The sequence below is a fragment of the Cydia strobilella genome, chromosome 2 (genome assembly GCF_947568885.1).
Source record: "Cydia strobilella chromosome 2, ilCydStro3.1, whole genome shotgun sequence".
NCBI classification, from domain to species: Eukaryota; Metazoa; Arthropoda; class Insecta; order Lepidoptera; family Tortricidae; genus Cydia; species Cydia strobilella.
In genome coordinates this window covers 21,953,114-21,968,452 of record NC_086042.1, presented here as the reverse complement: position 1 = coordinate 21,968,452, position 15,339 = coordinate 21,953,114, and the positions used below count along the sequence as shown (strand labels likewise).

General features: G+C 37.8%; 1 protein-coding gene across 2 annotated transcripts in view; it reads left to right on the top strand.

Annotated features, from left to right (window-relative positions):
* Positions 1-215: 215 nt before the first annotated feature.
* The window catches only part of LOC134753965 (CCR4-NOT transcription complex subunit 6), a 208,035-nt gene continuing 192,911 nt past the window's right edge, over positions 216-15,339 (top strand). For both annotated transcript variants that reach the window (XM_063690013.1, XM_063690005.1), the window contains exons 1-4: positions 216-370; positions 2,667-2,782; positions 4,286-4,479; positions 9,614-9,789. In XM_063690013.1, coding sequence (XP_063546083.1) covers positions 2,675-2,782; positions 4,286-4,479; positions 9,614-9,789 — 478 coding nt within the window. In that variant the 5' untranslated portion in view covers positions 216-370; positions 2,667-2,674. The remainder of the gene's footprint in view (positions 371-2,666; positions 2,783-4,285; positions 4,480-9,613; positions 9,790-15,339) is intronic.

The window sequence follows — 15,339 nt, the reverse complement described above, 5'->3', positions numbered from 1 at the left end:
GATGCGATGTTGATCCGGGAAAGCGATATCTCTTTCTCGCTCCTACTTATGGTTGCGTCTCAAAATGACCTTGGTGCGGTGGCATTAAATCATAATTTGAGCCTTTGATTTGGGGTCATTTGAGCTTCTATATAAATCACAACCATCTGTAGAGCCCTTCAGTCATCTTTCAGTAAAAGTCATTGTCTATGGTCGCCACAACACAAAATGAGTTTTCTAGAATTAGCCGCTTCATGGCTGTGTCGCTGCAGTCGGTAAATGAACGTTTGATGTGGTGTTTGACAAGATTGTGCTTTAGTGTGTTTACAGTGAATTATTCAACAATACTATAATCCTAATTGAGGTTAAAGCTTTGAAGGAGTAGATGAAGGTAATTTTTATTAAATTAAACTTAAATTCTTCCTTCAACGAGTTGCTAACTTCGGTCGCGAATTCGCGCTTGGATTGGACGTCGTCTTCGTCGACCCATCTCTTTATGTCAGCTCAGCTGTGTACCAAGATGATACGCATTTACGCGGTTTTACTTATATTAATGAATTAAATCATAACTATTTCTCCAAAGTAGACACCGTATTGTAATCAGATGCTAAATGTAACGCTTACTACTATACTATTCTTTAGGCTTTCCTATCCAACGGCGGAGGTTATGGAACGGTTCTATTGCCCTTATTTCGCAAATGAAGACAATCGTTTATCAAACAAAGTGTTTTTAGCACCCCTAATGACCGGTGCTAATAAGGTATTATTATCATAACTATATGAAATGTATTATCTCGTTGAAATGTATTATGTGTATGTACAAACAAACTTATCAATGTTTACGAAGATTAGTGTTGAATACAATTAATTTAATCTATTTCTTAACTGGTATAGTTAATAAAGTAGTCATAATAATAATAGTTTTGTAGTTTAATGTAGTAAACCTTTTTATTCTGTAATAATTACCATCAGTACTGGTAAAACCATTGGTTATGAGGTTGTCTGTCTTTCAAAAGATAGTATAAATATATTGGTATATATTATATTCTTTGTACTGGATAAGTGTTAATGTTGGACATGGTTGAGAATTGTAGGGATGGTCACTACAGTAAATTCCTAATGTAACACCAGTAAATGTCATATCCACACCAACACTACCTCTAGTGTCATTACATTACAGCATTCACTCATCATTATGCTGAGATTGATGTCACATATGTGAGATGTAAATAAAATACATTTACATTTTAATCGCAATGCTTACATCAACATCAACATCAAACATTTATTCAGCAAATAGGCCACAGGGGCACTTTTACATGTAAATTTTTACAAGCAATAAAATTAACCAAAAATTACAAAATACAATATGGAGTCAATAAAATATTAGATACTTTGATAGAGATGTATCGAGTCTAAATGTCAAATTACACAAAAAAAAAACTAATAAAAAATATGCAAACAACAGACAAGTACTAAAATAGTTTAGAGATGTAAAAGTCTCCAGGTGTCAAGAGGTAAAATATATATAATAAAAAAACGATCATCAAATTATCCTTAGAGGTGTAAAGGGTCAATATGTTTTATCAAACCATCTTATTTACCACATTGGCTCAAACCAAGTGATTGAAAAAGGAAATATAAACCGTTTGCGACATTATAAAACAAAACGGTTGCTTTGTTAGTTATCAATAATAGATTTACAGCTTTTTTTTAATGTGGACTTGGTCGCTTCTTTCCTTCAGATTTTGTAACATATTGTAATGCAAATTTCGAAGCGCATGATAAATGTATGTAAATGTATGGGCATGATAAAGTTTCATCAGTGATTTTTGTAACAAATTCTCACAGATAAGTACATTACTCAAGTAATTTTAAAATTCATTTTTGTAATATGTGCAAGAATAGTATACTAAAATGTATATTACAACTGTTATATTGAAATGTTTCATGTATCAAATAAAACTAGAAATTATCTTATTATGCAAGTGCAGATGCACTTTGGATTTACCTTGATTATAGGCAATATTGTTATTATATTGGCTATAATTAAGTGATAAACAGAGTAATAAAACCAATCTAGCTGCATGTCTTGTAAGAAAAAAGATGTCGACCCGGATATAGATATTAGCGGCCACAAATCAAAATGTCTTTTTAAATGTAAATTTGGCACACTGTAAAAGCGTTACATTAGTTGGAGCCTTATTATTATTTTATATGCAATTAGAAAATTGTTCAACACTTAACGGATTCTCACCTGATCAAAATTGAAAAGAGGGCCCAAGATGTATAACGTCTTTGGGTCAGTAATTTCAAATAAAGCCATTCATTTTAAAGTCTTCCTTCCATGTAATATTATCGTCGCCAGTTGTTAGAAGCAGATAGATAGTTGAATATTTTAGATACACTAATTTCCTTTTGATGATGTAGCAAGGTAAAGTTTGCTTTTCCATTCTAGATTTTTTTAAAGTACTGTAGAACCCAATTAGTACAATTATATTAATACGATTTCCCACGTAATACACTATTTTATACTTGTCGCTGCAACTCTTTTTTTTATAAAATTTTTCATGTTTCGCTTTCTCGCTAAGACGTGTTTTCGGCGTCTATAATCTTATACAGGGTTTACTTTATATTTAAGTAAGTAATTAATAAATCTTGAACTTATAATTGGACATTGCTTCCAGGTGACGGTATGTCTCGCAACAAAGACAAGCATGAGGGCGCTAGCGGGCGCACTTATCATATCATGTCGGAGGCGGAACGAGCGTCAGGCCGGCGCGGCGGTTGGACCTCGCTTGAGGTATGTTTTAATCTCTTTAATTTTCTTACAGCAGTGTTTTTCAACCAATGGGTCTCGACCCCCTAGGTGGTCGCAAAGCGTCTACTAGCCGTAAAGCAATACATAAGCAAAATTTATTTCTGAGGGGGCTGGGTCGTACTCATGAAAATTGTTGAAGAATACTGTCTTAAAACGTTCATGTCCAAAAGTTTAAGCATGCCATAATAATCAGAAATGTACCTGATCCGAATATTCTTTAGGAAATAAGTAGAAAAAATACAAGAAAAGAGTGACAATAGCTTATATAATACTATACTGGCATATATGTAGTCGGTCAGTTAAATAAATTTGCTATTACCTCAAAAAATTTTTTTCTCTATTCACGGCTCTGTTCACAATACCATGGTAATACCAAATTTTGCATGAAAGGTTTATTGCACATGCAATATCAGTGAAAGAAGTTGTTACATAACGACTTACTAAAAAATAAGAATGCCTACGAATTTGCATTGACCGGGGTAATACTCATACTCATTTAGCCTCAATTAAACTCGGTTTTGTAAAGATCTGCTAGACCTTATTTCATGATACGGTACTTAGATAAGCGGCATTAAGGTCAAAGGTCTCTAATATATTGCGATTTTTATAGCGAGTTCGCACGATTCCGTCGTGATCCAGGGACCCTCCGCCCTCGCCCTCTTGTTTCAATAATTACATCAAAGAGGATCTATAGGATAGAGGAGTTCTGTCATAGTAAATTTTGTAGCCACAGTAAATTCACTGCTATCTATCGACACATGATTAAAAATGAAAATGGTTAATAATACCATAAAATGTATTTATATATGGATAAATGATTGCATTTATTACTTTTATATAAATTTGACCCATGTTCTTTCACTGATATGCGTTAAAATTGTTAAATAACAAACGAAACCGTCAACGCCATCTAGTCGAGAATAGGCCAAAGGTGGTAAAACGTGGTGGCGCCATCTGTTCGAGAATAACATTTTCTTGATTTCCGTGGCACGTTTTTTCCTTAGACTGTATCCATCTTATACGGAGTTGTATAAATCTTTGATTACATACTGCATGACTGCATTAATGTAATTATTAATTGTTTGAGCCCTAAAGTTTCTTTTGAAAACAATAATAATATTTGACACATTGAGTTAGTAACATTTCGGAATAGTACTTTAACTATGTCAAAGGAATAAGTGAATTCGAAAGGAAAATTGGGTAATTCCAAAATATACATTTAAAGCAATCTTATGGTCAACAGAATAATTAATTGAGCCATTCACTGCAGAAAGCCACTCAATCCCGTTCTAACGGGTTTTGCCGAGCCCAAATCAAATTTACGTTACTCTCGTATTGTTTCTAACAAGGAGATCCGATATTAACCCTTTGAGACTCGCAGACGTGATATCGCGGGGATCAATCAAAATGACAATCGAAATGAATTCTAAATTTATAACCTTCTGATTTTTTGTCTGGTGAAACAACAACCATTATAAATTCCAGGTAACAGGAGGTGTCCGCGCCCTGGCGCCCCAGCTATTCCAACTATCGCACCTGACCGCGCTGTACCTGAACGACAACTCGTTGCAGCGGATCCCGCCCGACATCAACACTCTCGTCAACCTGCACACATTGGACGTGTCCAACAACAAGCTGCGGACGCTGCCCGCGGAGCTCGGCGACCTCATACAGCTAAGGTACCTTACCTAAGTTCTCAAGAATTTCGGAACCAATAACATCTGCACCTACCATTTTGTAAAAAAACGGAATAAATAACCATACTAACATACCTATACGTAAAACGTAGAGTTCAAATTTATAAAAAGGCAACCCCACTTGGACCATGCTAAAACCAATCACAAATTCGAATGGACGTAAAATCACGAAGTTTTTGACTTAATGGAAGATGCACTTTCTGATGCCCCATTTGGACGAATCAAGAACTTGCATGCGATTTTCGTTAAATTGCGGTATTTGGTCGATCGACTTGAATAGTAAACATAATACCTTGCCCTACTGTAGAATCTGACTGCGCTGTAAATTCAATTATCTCCAACCAATATTGCATGTAGAACCAATAGCAATAGCCAGTAGCAATTCCCATCCAAAGGCCTACGGACTCAAACGCCCGTGCGTTTGTGTATTTTTGCTGAGACAAGCATTTTCCGGATAATACCATTTAAAGTATGAACAGAATGGCTGTAGAATCTACCCGCATATCAACCACAACTGAAATTGTAGTGGCCTTTTTACCAGTATCGCAGATGCATGATAAAAGGTGCGCACAGGCAAAGAACCATGCCCATTAGCATCGAATTGTTGTCAAGGGTGCCCAAAACCATCACGGCCCAGACCTTTATACCCTCCCTCACCTAAAACATTCCTTTGCGCTGTTCGCTATCTTAGATTCACTTCACCCTTATATTATATGATCTTTCTCAACCGTGAAAAGTCTGGTATGCCATTATTTATTTATACTTTATTGCACAAAAGAAATAGTTAGTACCACCACCAATAGGCGAACTCAGTGGCGGATTTCCAGTCTTTGCCGCCCTAGGCCCCAGGCCCTGTAGCCGCCCCTTCCTCAGCACCCATCATATTGACTACATTTTGAGTTATTTCTTGTTACCATCAGCAATTTTTTGACACAATTTGCAACCTAATTGCTAACATCTTGCCGCCTTAGGCCCGGGCCTACTGGACTTTAGCACAGATTAATAAATAGTTACTACGTAACAGATACATCATTCCCATACAAAAGCGAAAATACCTACGCTATAATAGCCTACAAAATCTTAATAATAATACCTGCTTCTCAGGACGAGAAAAAATGTACCATAAGTACGCGCACAAAGAGTCGAGACTGTGTCGCCCGCCGTGCGAGTCACGTGCCAACGCGTTATCGTAAGAATGCGCTAGGGTTGTACCTATGATGATTATTGTTGAAACGAATGTCAACGACATTTTTTATTAGTCAATCAAATCATGGAGACTATATAAAGAAGCCAAATCTCTATGTATGAAGTGTCCATCAAAAAACAGTAATTAGGCGGCGCCACCATACACCGAAATACTACCAAAAACAACCTACGTAATTTGGTCGGGTTATTTGTTGCCTTATATGGTTCATGTTATACTCATGTCCCAGAGCCTAACTAGCGTCACCGGAGAGATTAGGAACTATTATTTAAAGCTGAAAGCGGTCACTTTTGCAACAATTCTGCCATAAGAGATTGGCATCCTTTCTATACCATCCATAAATCAAATATTTAAAAACAACACTAATAATACCTGACTCAAAAAACTCCTTAATTTACGATTCACCTACTTATGTTCAAAGAAATAAATGGTGACAAAATTCATAACGATAGACTTATAAATTTGTATTTTCACCTTTCTTCGTCTCACGGCAATGAAAAAACGACAAATTTTCCTTTGTTGTTTGACTACTGCACAATAATTACGTGGTTTCGGCATTTTGAAGCGTAAGCGCGGGAAACGTGCGGTGCGAGCGCTCAGGCCGGCGTTCGGCGGCGTTCGGCGGCCCTCTGTTGTATCGTCGACGATACGCCATAGGCATATAGGCCGATAGGCATATAGCGCGTGGCCTTGAGCGAGTGATGCCATGAGGCATTAAGCAGAATAGAAAATAATAAATATAAAATGAAGCCTGACGACAGGTTCCGTCTAGGAAAGCAGGGAAACTCATATCCCGACATAAAACTACCACTAGAGTGAAGCTTAGCCAAAGCCAGTAAAGTGTACAAGAAAGTATGTGAGTGCCATTGTAATATTATTTGCCGCAGTCAGAAGCCGTCTTGTTAGGTTACCTCGAATCTTTTATGAATGATGAAGGAAAAAAGAGAGCAAAAGAGGTTGAAACTAAACTCTCGTAAGCAAAGGACTGGATATGGGGAATGTAGAACTCCCGCTTGCTTAAGTTCATTCCTAGCCCCCGTTGTCTGAAACGGAAAACTTTGCGTTGCCTTGCTCTCCCAAGAGAAATAAAGAGTCAGGAGTACAGACTTCATACTTCGTTACTTATCTTATAAATGTAACTGTGATGGATATTCATTTTTGGAATTTCGGTAAAATACCCCCTCACCCTACCCACAACCATAGAGTAACTTATACTAGAGCGGTACTGTCATAGTAAATTTTGTAACCCCAGTAAATTCACTGCCATCTGTCGACACACTTTAAAACTAAAAATAAATATTTTTAAAAATACGATAAAATGTATTTAGATATGGATAAATGATTTTTTTTATTTGTATTAATTATTTTTATAATTTTGATCCATGTTCTTTCACTGATATGCGTTAAAATTGTTAAATAACAAACGAAACCGTCAACGCCATCTATACGACAGTTGGCCAAAGCTAGTAGCGCCCTCTGAACGAGAATCAAATTTTCTTGATTTTCGAGGCACGTTTTTTCCTTAGACTGTATCCATCTATTACGGAGATATCTATCTTTGCCACAACCCTACCCACAACCCTACTCATACCCTAATTCATAGTGTTGTGTTCCTGCCGGTGAGTAAGGTTGCCAGTCACGCAGGCTTCGCCAAGTGTATACAAAATCAAATCAGCTACAGGCTATGTCAATCTTAATCACTAAATAAAACTAGGGTTACAGAATAACTAATAGTACTACAGGGTGCATTTATTTTATAAACATTATTTTAATTTTATAAGTTAATATTTCTCTGATACGAACATACGAATGAATAAGTGTGACGAGCTCGCTACACATTAGGTACGCTCGAGTCGGTTTTGTTCTTGACAATCTTGACTAATCCATTTATATAATGATTTAGTGTCAGTAGGAACATAAAACCATGATTTATGAACGACTCAAGACATTTCATTGGACTCTAAATTAAGTTTTGTTAAAGACAATGTTGCATTCTTTTTAACCTTTACCGACATAATTATATTGTTTTTGTCTTTTTTACTCTCTGTCACTTACGCCTCAGCTATACTAATTAGGAAAGTCCGAATGAAGGCGGCGAAAATCTGTTAAGACCCTGAACAAAAGACAATCGCCACGAAGTGAATAGAGCCTTATTAAAGCTGTTAATGACTAGTCTAAAACAAAATAACCTCGCAATGACAATGAAAATGAACTGTAAAGAGTTGGGGATAGAGTTTAATTTTAAAACTTAAGTTAGTATATAGACGAGTAAGTGTCGGAACTGATGGGACCGATTTTAATTTTGTTTTTGTAGTAAACTAGAAGAAAAATACGTATACTATATTTTTATTTCAGGCGACTAGTCAAAAATAAGTATAAACAAAATGTTGCATATAGGATTAGGTACTGTTACTTTATAGTTTATCAGATGCATTTTCATATTTACAATAGGGTTTTTTTTATACCACGACGGTGGCAAACAAGCATACGGCCCGCCTGATGGTAAGCAGTCACCGTAGCTTATGGACGCCTGCAACACCAGAGATATTACATGCGCGTTGCCGACCCTTTAAAAACCTGTACACTCCTTTTTTGAAGAACCCCATACTGTAGCCCCTCGGGAAAACCTCGGCAGGGAGCTCATTCCACAGCCGAAGCGTATGCGGGAGGAAATTCCTCTTAAACCGCACAGTACGCGACCATTTAGGTGCTAGGGTGTGAGGATGAACGCCCTGCCGATGGCGAGCAGTGCGGTGATATAAAGCGGCCGTTGGCATCATGTCAAACAATTCTTCAGAGCACAACCCATTGTACAGGCGGTAGAACACACACAAGGAGGCAAAGTCTCTCCTTAGACTTAAAGGTTCAATACCGCTTGTGAGTTTGGGATCGTCGACAATTCGTACAGCGCGCCTTTGGACCGAGTCGAAGGCAATGACAGGAAGGATGATGACAATTTTTTAGAACTGTTTTTATTTTATAGATAGACACATAATTATTGCGAAAACAAAGTCTGAGTAGAAATAATATAAATACTAATAGAGCTTTCGAGTAAAACTATGACGAAAACTATATACTATTTGTACAATAGTATAGATTGATAATCCAGATAATAGTCCAAGATACTCAAGACCATATATTATGACCTAGGCTTTTATTCATATCGTTGTATTCATGGAAATTATTTTTACTTTAGAGGCAAACTTCACCCTTGGAACTTGCTCTTATCCATTATGAGATTACTTTTTTATATCAAGATAAATACTATCGGACCGTTACTTTAAAATCAATCCCTTTTTTTCAGTGATAGCTGATATGATACGCACGCAAAAAAATCACGTTTGTTGTATGGGAGCCCCACTTAAATGTTTATTATATTTTGTTTTTAGTACTTGTTGTTATAGCGGCAACAGAAATACATCATCTGTGAAAATTTCAAGTGTAACTATCACGGTTCATGAGATACAGCCTGGTGACAGACGGACAGACAGCGGAGTCTTAGTAATAGGGTCCCGTTTTTTTCCCTTTGGGTACGGAACCCTAAAAAGGAGTAGTATATGGGGAATTTTCTATGAAAAGGGACCTTATTGTTGATGGCGCTTACGCCGCACAGCGTCGCGCGGCATTGTATTTATATCGGAGCATCGTTAATAATGGCGTGAGCGCCATCGACAATAAGGTCCCTTTTTATAGAAAATACCATATTTGGTCTTTAAAAACAATGGTACATAGAATGGTTTGCAAATTTAAAATGAACATGTCAAGCAAGTAACAAAATGTAAATTCTCGGGATTATTTACCAAGCGGACCAGGCTCCTATGAGCCGTGCCAAAAAGCCGGGATAACGCGAGGAAGATAATGATGTCAAGCAAATAACGAACCTGTAAAACTAACCAAACTGTTTTGTTCCAGGGAGTTACTCCTACACAACAACTACCTCAGAGTGTTGCCGTACGAACTGGGCAAGCTCTTTCACCTCCAGAAATTAGGATTGCACGGTAACCCGCTTAGCAAGGAGATGCTATCGATATACAACGACAACAACGGCACCTCCAAGCTGCTCACGTATATGCTGGATAATTTACAAGGTAAGGCACACATAGCATGTTTAATATTTTTAGGGATTGTCATTCAATTGTAATTATAGCAATCTAGCTTCTGCCGGCGACTTCATCTGCGTGGAATGATGATGATGATGATTAATTAAAACTATATACTCTATGTCCTTCCCCGGGTCTCAAACATATCTCCATACGAAATTTATTTTAAATCTGTTCAGCGGTTTACACGTGAAGAAATAACGGAACGGACAGATAGGCAGACAAAGTTATTTTTGCATTTATAATATCAGTAGGGATACGCGAATCTTGCGTCACGAAAACATTTAAGCTCTTACCCGGATGCATATAAGAATTGGCGCATGCACTGGATTTACGAAAGCGATTGCCTTGTGATCACCCAATCCAGAGCGGAAACTAAACTTTTCCTCGCGGTGTTTTCTTTCACCGATGAGTAGCTAGTAAATAAATACGAAATGATATATTTTACATTAGTTACAAGAAACTTATTGGTACGAACCCGTACTCGAAGCCACGACCTCCCGTTTGTGTTGCTACTAAGGCTACTATTCACCGTATTGTTAGTAGTTCATTTAGGCCAGGGATACACTAGGGGACAAATTTCTGGCGACACGTGTCGCCAGCGACGTCGGTGTCGTGGGACATTTGTCGCCTAATCCTAGTGTATCCCTGGCTTTACGCGTATTTAGAAACATCGTGCTTTAGAAATTAGAATATAAAAAAACAAACACCCAAGCGTATGCTTCAACTTCCGGTCCCTCAATGCTAAGGGTCTTGATCCCGTGGACTCAGAATAGCCAAGGTTCTAGTCTCTTCGTCTCCAGGCGTTGTGGTCGGACGCTCGGACGCGGAGATGCCGACAGTGCAGGGAACTTATTGGAGTCAGACACCGCAAATTTTCGCTCACTCACGCTAAGTGCACGCAGAATTGAACCACGTAGTGCCTAGTAGATGGAGTGCGAGTATATGTGGAGTGGCGCATAGCCCTTGAATCCTTGGTACCGAAAAACGTTCAACCTAATCTTAAGGCAGGTTAACGAAAAATAGTACGAGGGCCGCTGACTGACGCGGGCGCGTGCGGCGGATTTTACCTACAATTTAATCCGCGCGCGTGCACCTGCGCGACGTTGCGGACGCCCATAATCATAAGAAGGCCCCGAACCGAAAAATACTGAACGTTTTTGGTCAAGCTTAAAAGGAGTGTATCTACATAGGTTTTTAAAGGGTCGGCAACGCGCATGTAACACTCCTGGAGTCTACCATTAGGCAGGCCGTAAGCTAGTTTGCCACCGACGGCGATGTGGCATTAAAAAAGTTTTTTTTTTGCGCGTACGTGTTTATAAGCACGTATAAGTGTGTAATCTTTTTGACATTGAAACGCAGACGTAATAATATAAATACGAGTAACTATCAAACGTACATTTGATACTTGATACATGTAATTTAGTCGTATTATGATTCATACACATATTACGTCATTATCCAGAAGTGAATGCTTTTAACATTCATAAATAGTAGATTGTTAACCAAGGGATGAAAGGCACTCATTCCTGCCGAGGTAGTTTGGCGCACGAACGCAGTGAGGCTGAAACGATGCCTTTCACCCCAGTTAAACACTACTTTCATTTCAAATATGAGGAAAGTAAAATGCATGTGTTTTTTTAACATGATAAGTATAGGTACATTTTTATAGTACATATTTCTTGAGGGTACTTTCAATTAGCAATTTATGTAAAAGTATCGTTATTTATGGAATGGCTCCCCATTTCATAAATAACGTTACTTTTACCTTAAATATCGGAATGGTAATTGTATAACAAATCCATTTAAAACCAAATTTCAATTAAATTGCTTATTGTAAAAAAATTAAATAAAGCGTACTTGGAAAGTCAAATGCTCTAGTGCAGAAACGTATCACTTTCTGCACACTTTTAAGAACAACAATGATCCTCTTTCAGAGCATGAGAATCAATAACATTGTCGCTGTTTTTTTTTTTTTTTATGAAATAGGAGGCAAACGAGCAGACGGATAACGCACAGTTGAGGACTGCCAACCATCTAAGTGGTGAGGATGGTAAATGTGGGTGTTACATGAAAATATTTGTTTTTTTATTTTACTTAGTCATATTAACTTATAGTCTGCCAAAAACAACTTGTCAGTCAGTAAGGACCAGGAAAATTATACTCACCTTTCTTTTGGGTGCATGTTTGAATTTAGACAGTCCTGGGCCAAACTATACATTCCGATAAATTCAAAAACATGAAAGTACCTAATCGAAGGGCGAGTCAGATTAACGGTTAAGTATTTAAAATTAGAAATATAGTACATCGGTTTGATTGCGTAAAACAAAGCTTTTGATTATGTAAAACACAGGATAGTTGTCACATAAACACTAAAAGGAAACTTTACGCGTTCTTCTATTAAATAAACTTGCCGTGTTAGTGGTTGCTGTCACGGGTACACGGTTCGTATCTCTTTTACGTTTTGTATCGAGAGTACAAGGTACTAATCCAAGATATTTATTCGACCCAGTGAGCAAAGGCAGTTTCTCTTAGCCAATCTAATCAGGCCTGAAAGTTTGCAGTTTAACCACTGGCGTGTACTAAACGATTCAATTTTGATCACGGTCTTATTGTAAGTTTGAAACTACAGTTAAGCGTTATTGATGTTACGGTTAGCAGTTTGAGTATGTACCTATTTACATTACTCATACTCATACTCATTTATTTATAATAATATTTCATATTACACGTCATAATTGGATTTACATAATATATTCAATTCATTCAAATAATCATTAATTAAATTAAAGTAAAATAAAACATACATTTCAAATTTCCAATAATTAATAAAAATACAAAATATAAAATTAAATTAAGATTAAATCATTATTATAATATTCTGACATGTCATAAAAAGCTTTTGTGGTCAACCATTTTTTTAACTGATTATAGAATGTCAGGTCATTTTCAATATTTTTAATGTTTTTTTTTTTTACTAGCCTAATTTTGTGTCCCACTGCTGGGCAAAGGCCTCCCCTCGTTTCCTCCACTCGACCCGGTCGTTTGTAGTGTCCCGCCAATCCGGATAAAATGCGTCTAAGTCGTCCCGCCATCTCCTTTTCGGCCTGCCTGCACCCCGGCCAGCACCATCTATGGTGTTCCGTGGGTCCCACTCGGTAACCATTTTGGCCCACCTTTTAATGTTATCAGGTAGTTTATTGTAGATACCCGGCCATTATATGTGCCATTTTCAACCAAAAGGGTACTTATTGTCGCTTGTCAGTAAGGCGCTATTTCCATATAGCTTCAATTAGAAATCAACCTTATCGACAACCGACAATGTGGTACTTTTTGGTTGAAAACGTCACATATGCACATGCTTCATGGATTTTGAAATCAGAGGTCTGATTTTTAGTCCATAATGGTGGCCTCGTCTTACATAGCTGCGATAAAAGCACAATAATGTGGGCACAATAAGACCGAATATATTTCAGCGTTATCGGGCCTATGCGCACGTACCACACAAATTGCGCAATCTAAATCGGCTGGATTACTTAAGTGCGCAGATCGATCGATCATGGTTTAACACGAATTATTAAATTAGACCGATTAATTCCCTTTCGAAGCCATCATCATCATCGTTAATATTTAAGAGTATGCTCTTGTCGGTGGAGTAATCGCCACTCTTCTCTTTGCAGGGCCAGCCTTTTAACCTTATACCCTGACCCTTTCGAATTAAGACTCGAAGGTAGACTGAAAATAATCGTCTTCATTACTTACGTAATCAGAATACAACCTCAATCAAGCCTGTTGTAATGACAATCCCACTCGGCCAGCTCCTTTTTCAATATAGCTTCAACTTTAATTGTTTATTCTGACCAATCAACAACAAAATCAATAAATCAATAAACATAAAACTAGTTTATCTAGCAATTATCCATTGGTTCTCAATCTTTACTCGACTAGCAAATACATTATTTTGTTATTGACAGGCACTAAAAGGCTCAAAAACAAAATTGTCGTAAGCATTTTATTGTCTTAAATGGTGGTCGTAGTTACGATGCTCTTGCGGACAACTGCCGATGCTTTATGGCCACCTGGTCCGCGGTCGGGAGGCACTGGCCTAGTATTTCGTGACCTCGCCAAGACCTCGTGCCGTGCCTTGCGGACAGTTCTGTTGTTACTTTCGGTAATTGTGGAATAGTTTGATTGTCTACTTACTGTCACGCGTAACTTTTTTTTCTTTTATTTACTTAACTGCTCTAAGCCATTGTTTTTATCTGCACTTAATACCTCTCATTAATGTGCAAACGATGTAATTTTTTTCTCAAGCGGGACAGACTACTCTTACGACTCATAATTATTGTGTATGTGTTTTTATTTTGAATATATTTTTGCATGGCCAGCCCTTGCGTCAGAGGCAATGTTAAGCAAAAAAATAAATACGGTAAGATTATTAAATTTTTGTGACAAAATACAGAGTTATCACACCTAGGTATATCACGAGTATTTTGAATTTGCCGCCTTTTTTTGAGGGACAGTAATTGTTGTCCAGCCAGACTGTAAATTGCTCGATAACAATAAAGACTAATTCTAAGATCAGTTCTTAAGAAATAGTGAATCATCATATCATCAAGTTTTATCCTTAGACCATAGATAACTGGACTAGCCTTTCAATAACTTACCCCTCTGTCAAAAACCCTGCACAATTGTGTAAAAATCGTATAGGTACAGACATATGTGTCACATGTTTGTGTGCATCAAAATGAGAATGTGTTAATTTTTATTTAAATGTGCGTGTCTCTTCGTGTTTCGACACAGATCTTTTTTGCATGTGTTACTTCACCTCCCCGCATAATTCGGCAGACATTTTTGTACGCAAATACGACTTAAGGCTATTCCAGTTGTTGTATGTTCTAAGATTTTACCCGACACATGTCTATTTCTTCGGCACGCCTGCAGCCCCGCAGCCTTTAAGGCTTATTTAGCGAATTTAAACGGGTGCTGCGTCATTATTTATTAATTCTTCCCACCTGTGAGGATCGGAGTATAACATTGGTTACGAGTTTTCTGCACCTAGCAAGGTTTTCCGCGTCTTGCGAGCATGCTACGCCCCACAGACGCACGCCCCGCTCTTTGGGGACTCCTAACATATAATGCTGAAGTAAAATATCTGTTATTAAAACTATTTTTAACTCAGTCTTCTCTCTGATCTGTAAACTAATGAAAGGTATAAATACTCTGCTTTGGAAGCCACCTATGACCGTGCCCGTCGCCGTCAAGGCAGCCGGGCCCTGGGGGCGGGAGGCGCGTGAGCTCTTCCGAGAGCTTGGCAAGCGCCTCAGAGAGAAAGGGAGTGACCCCCGTTCAGAGTCATGGCTTGTCCAACAGGTCTCCATCGCCATACAGCGGGGTAACGCTGCTAGTGTTATGGGGACGTTTGGACCCGGTATGGCTCAGAACGGGTTTTAGTTTCTAATTTTTATGCATTTCTTGTATTATAAAATAGTAATAAAATTAAAGGTACATAATTTGAAATTTTTCAAACAATATATA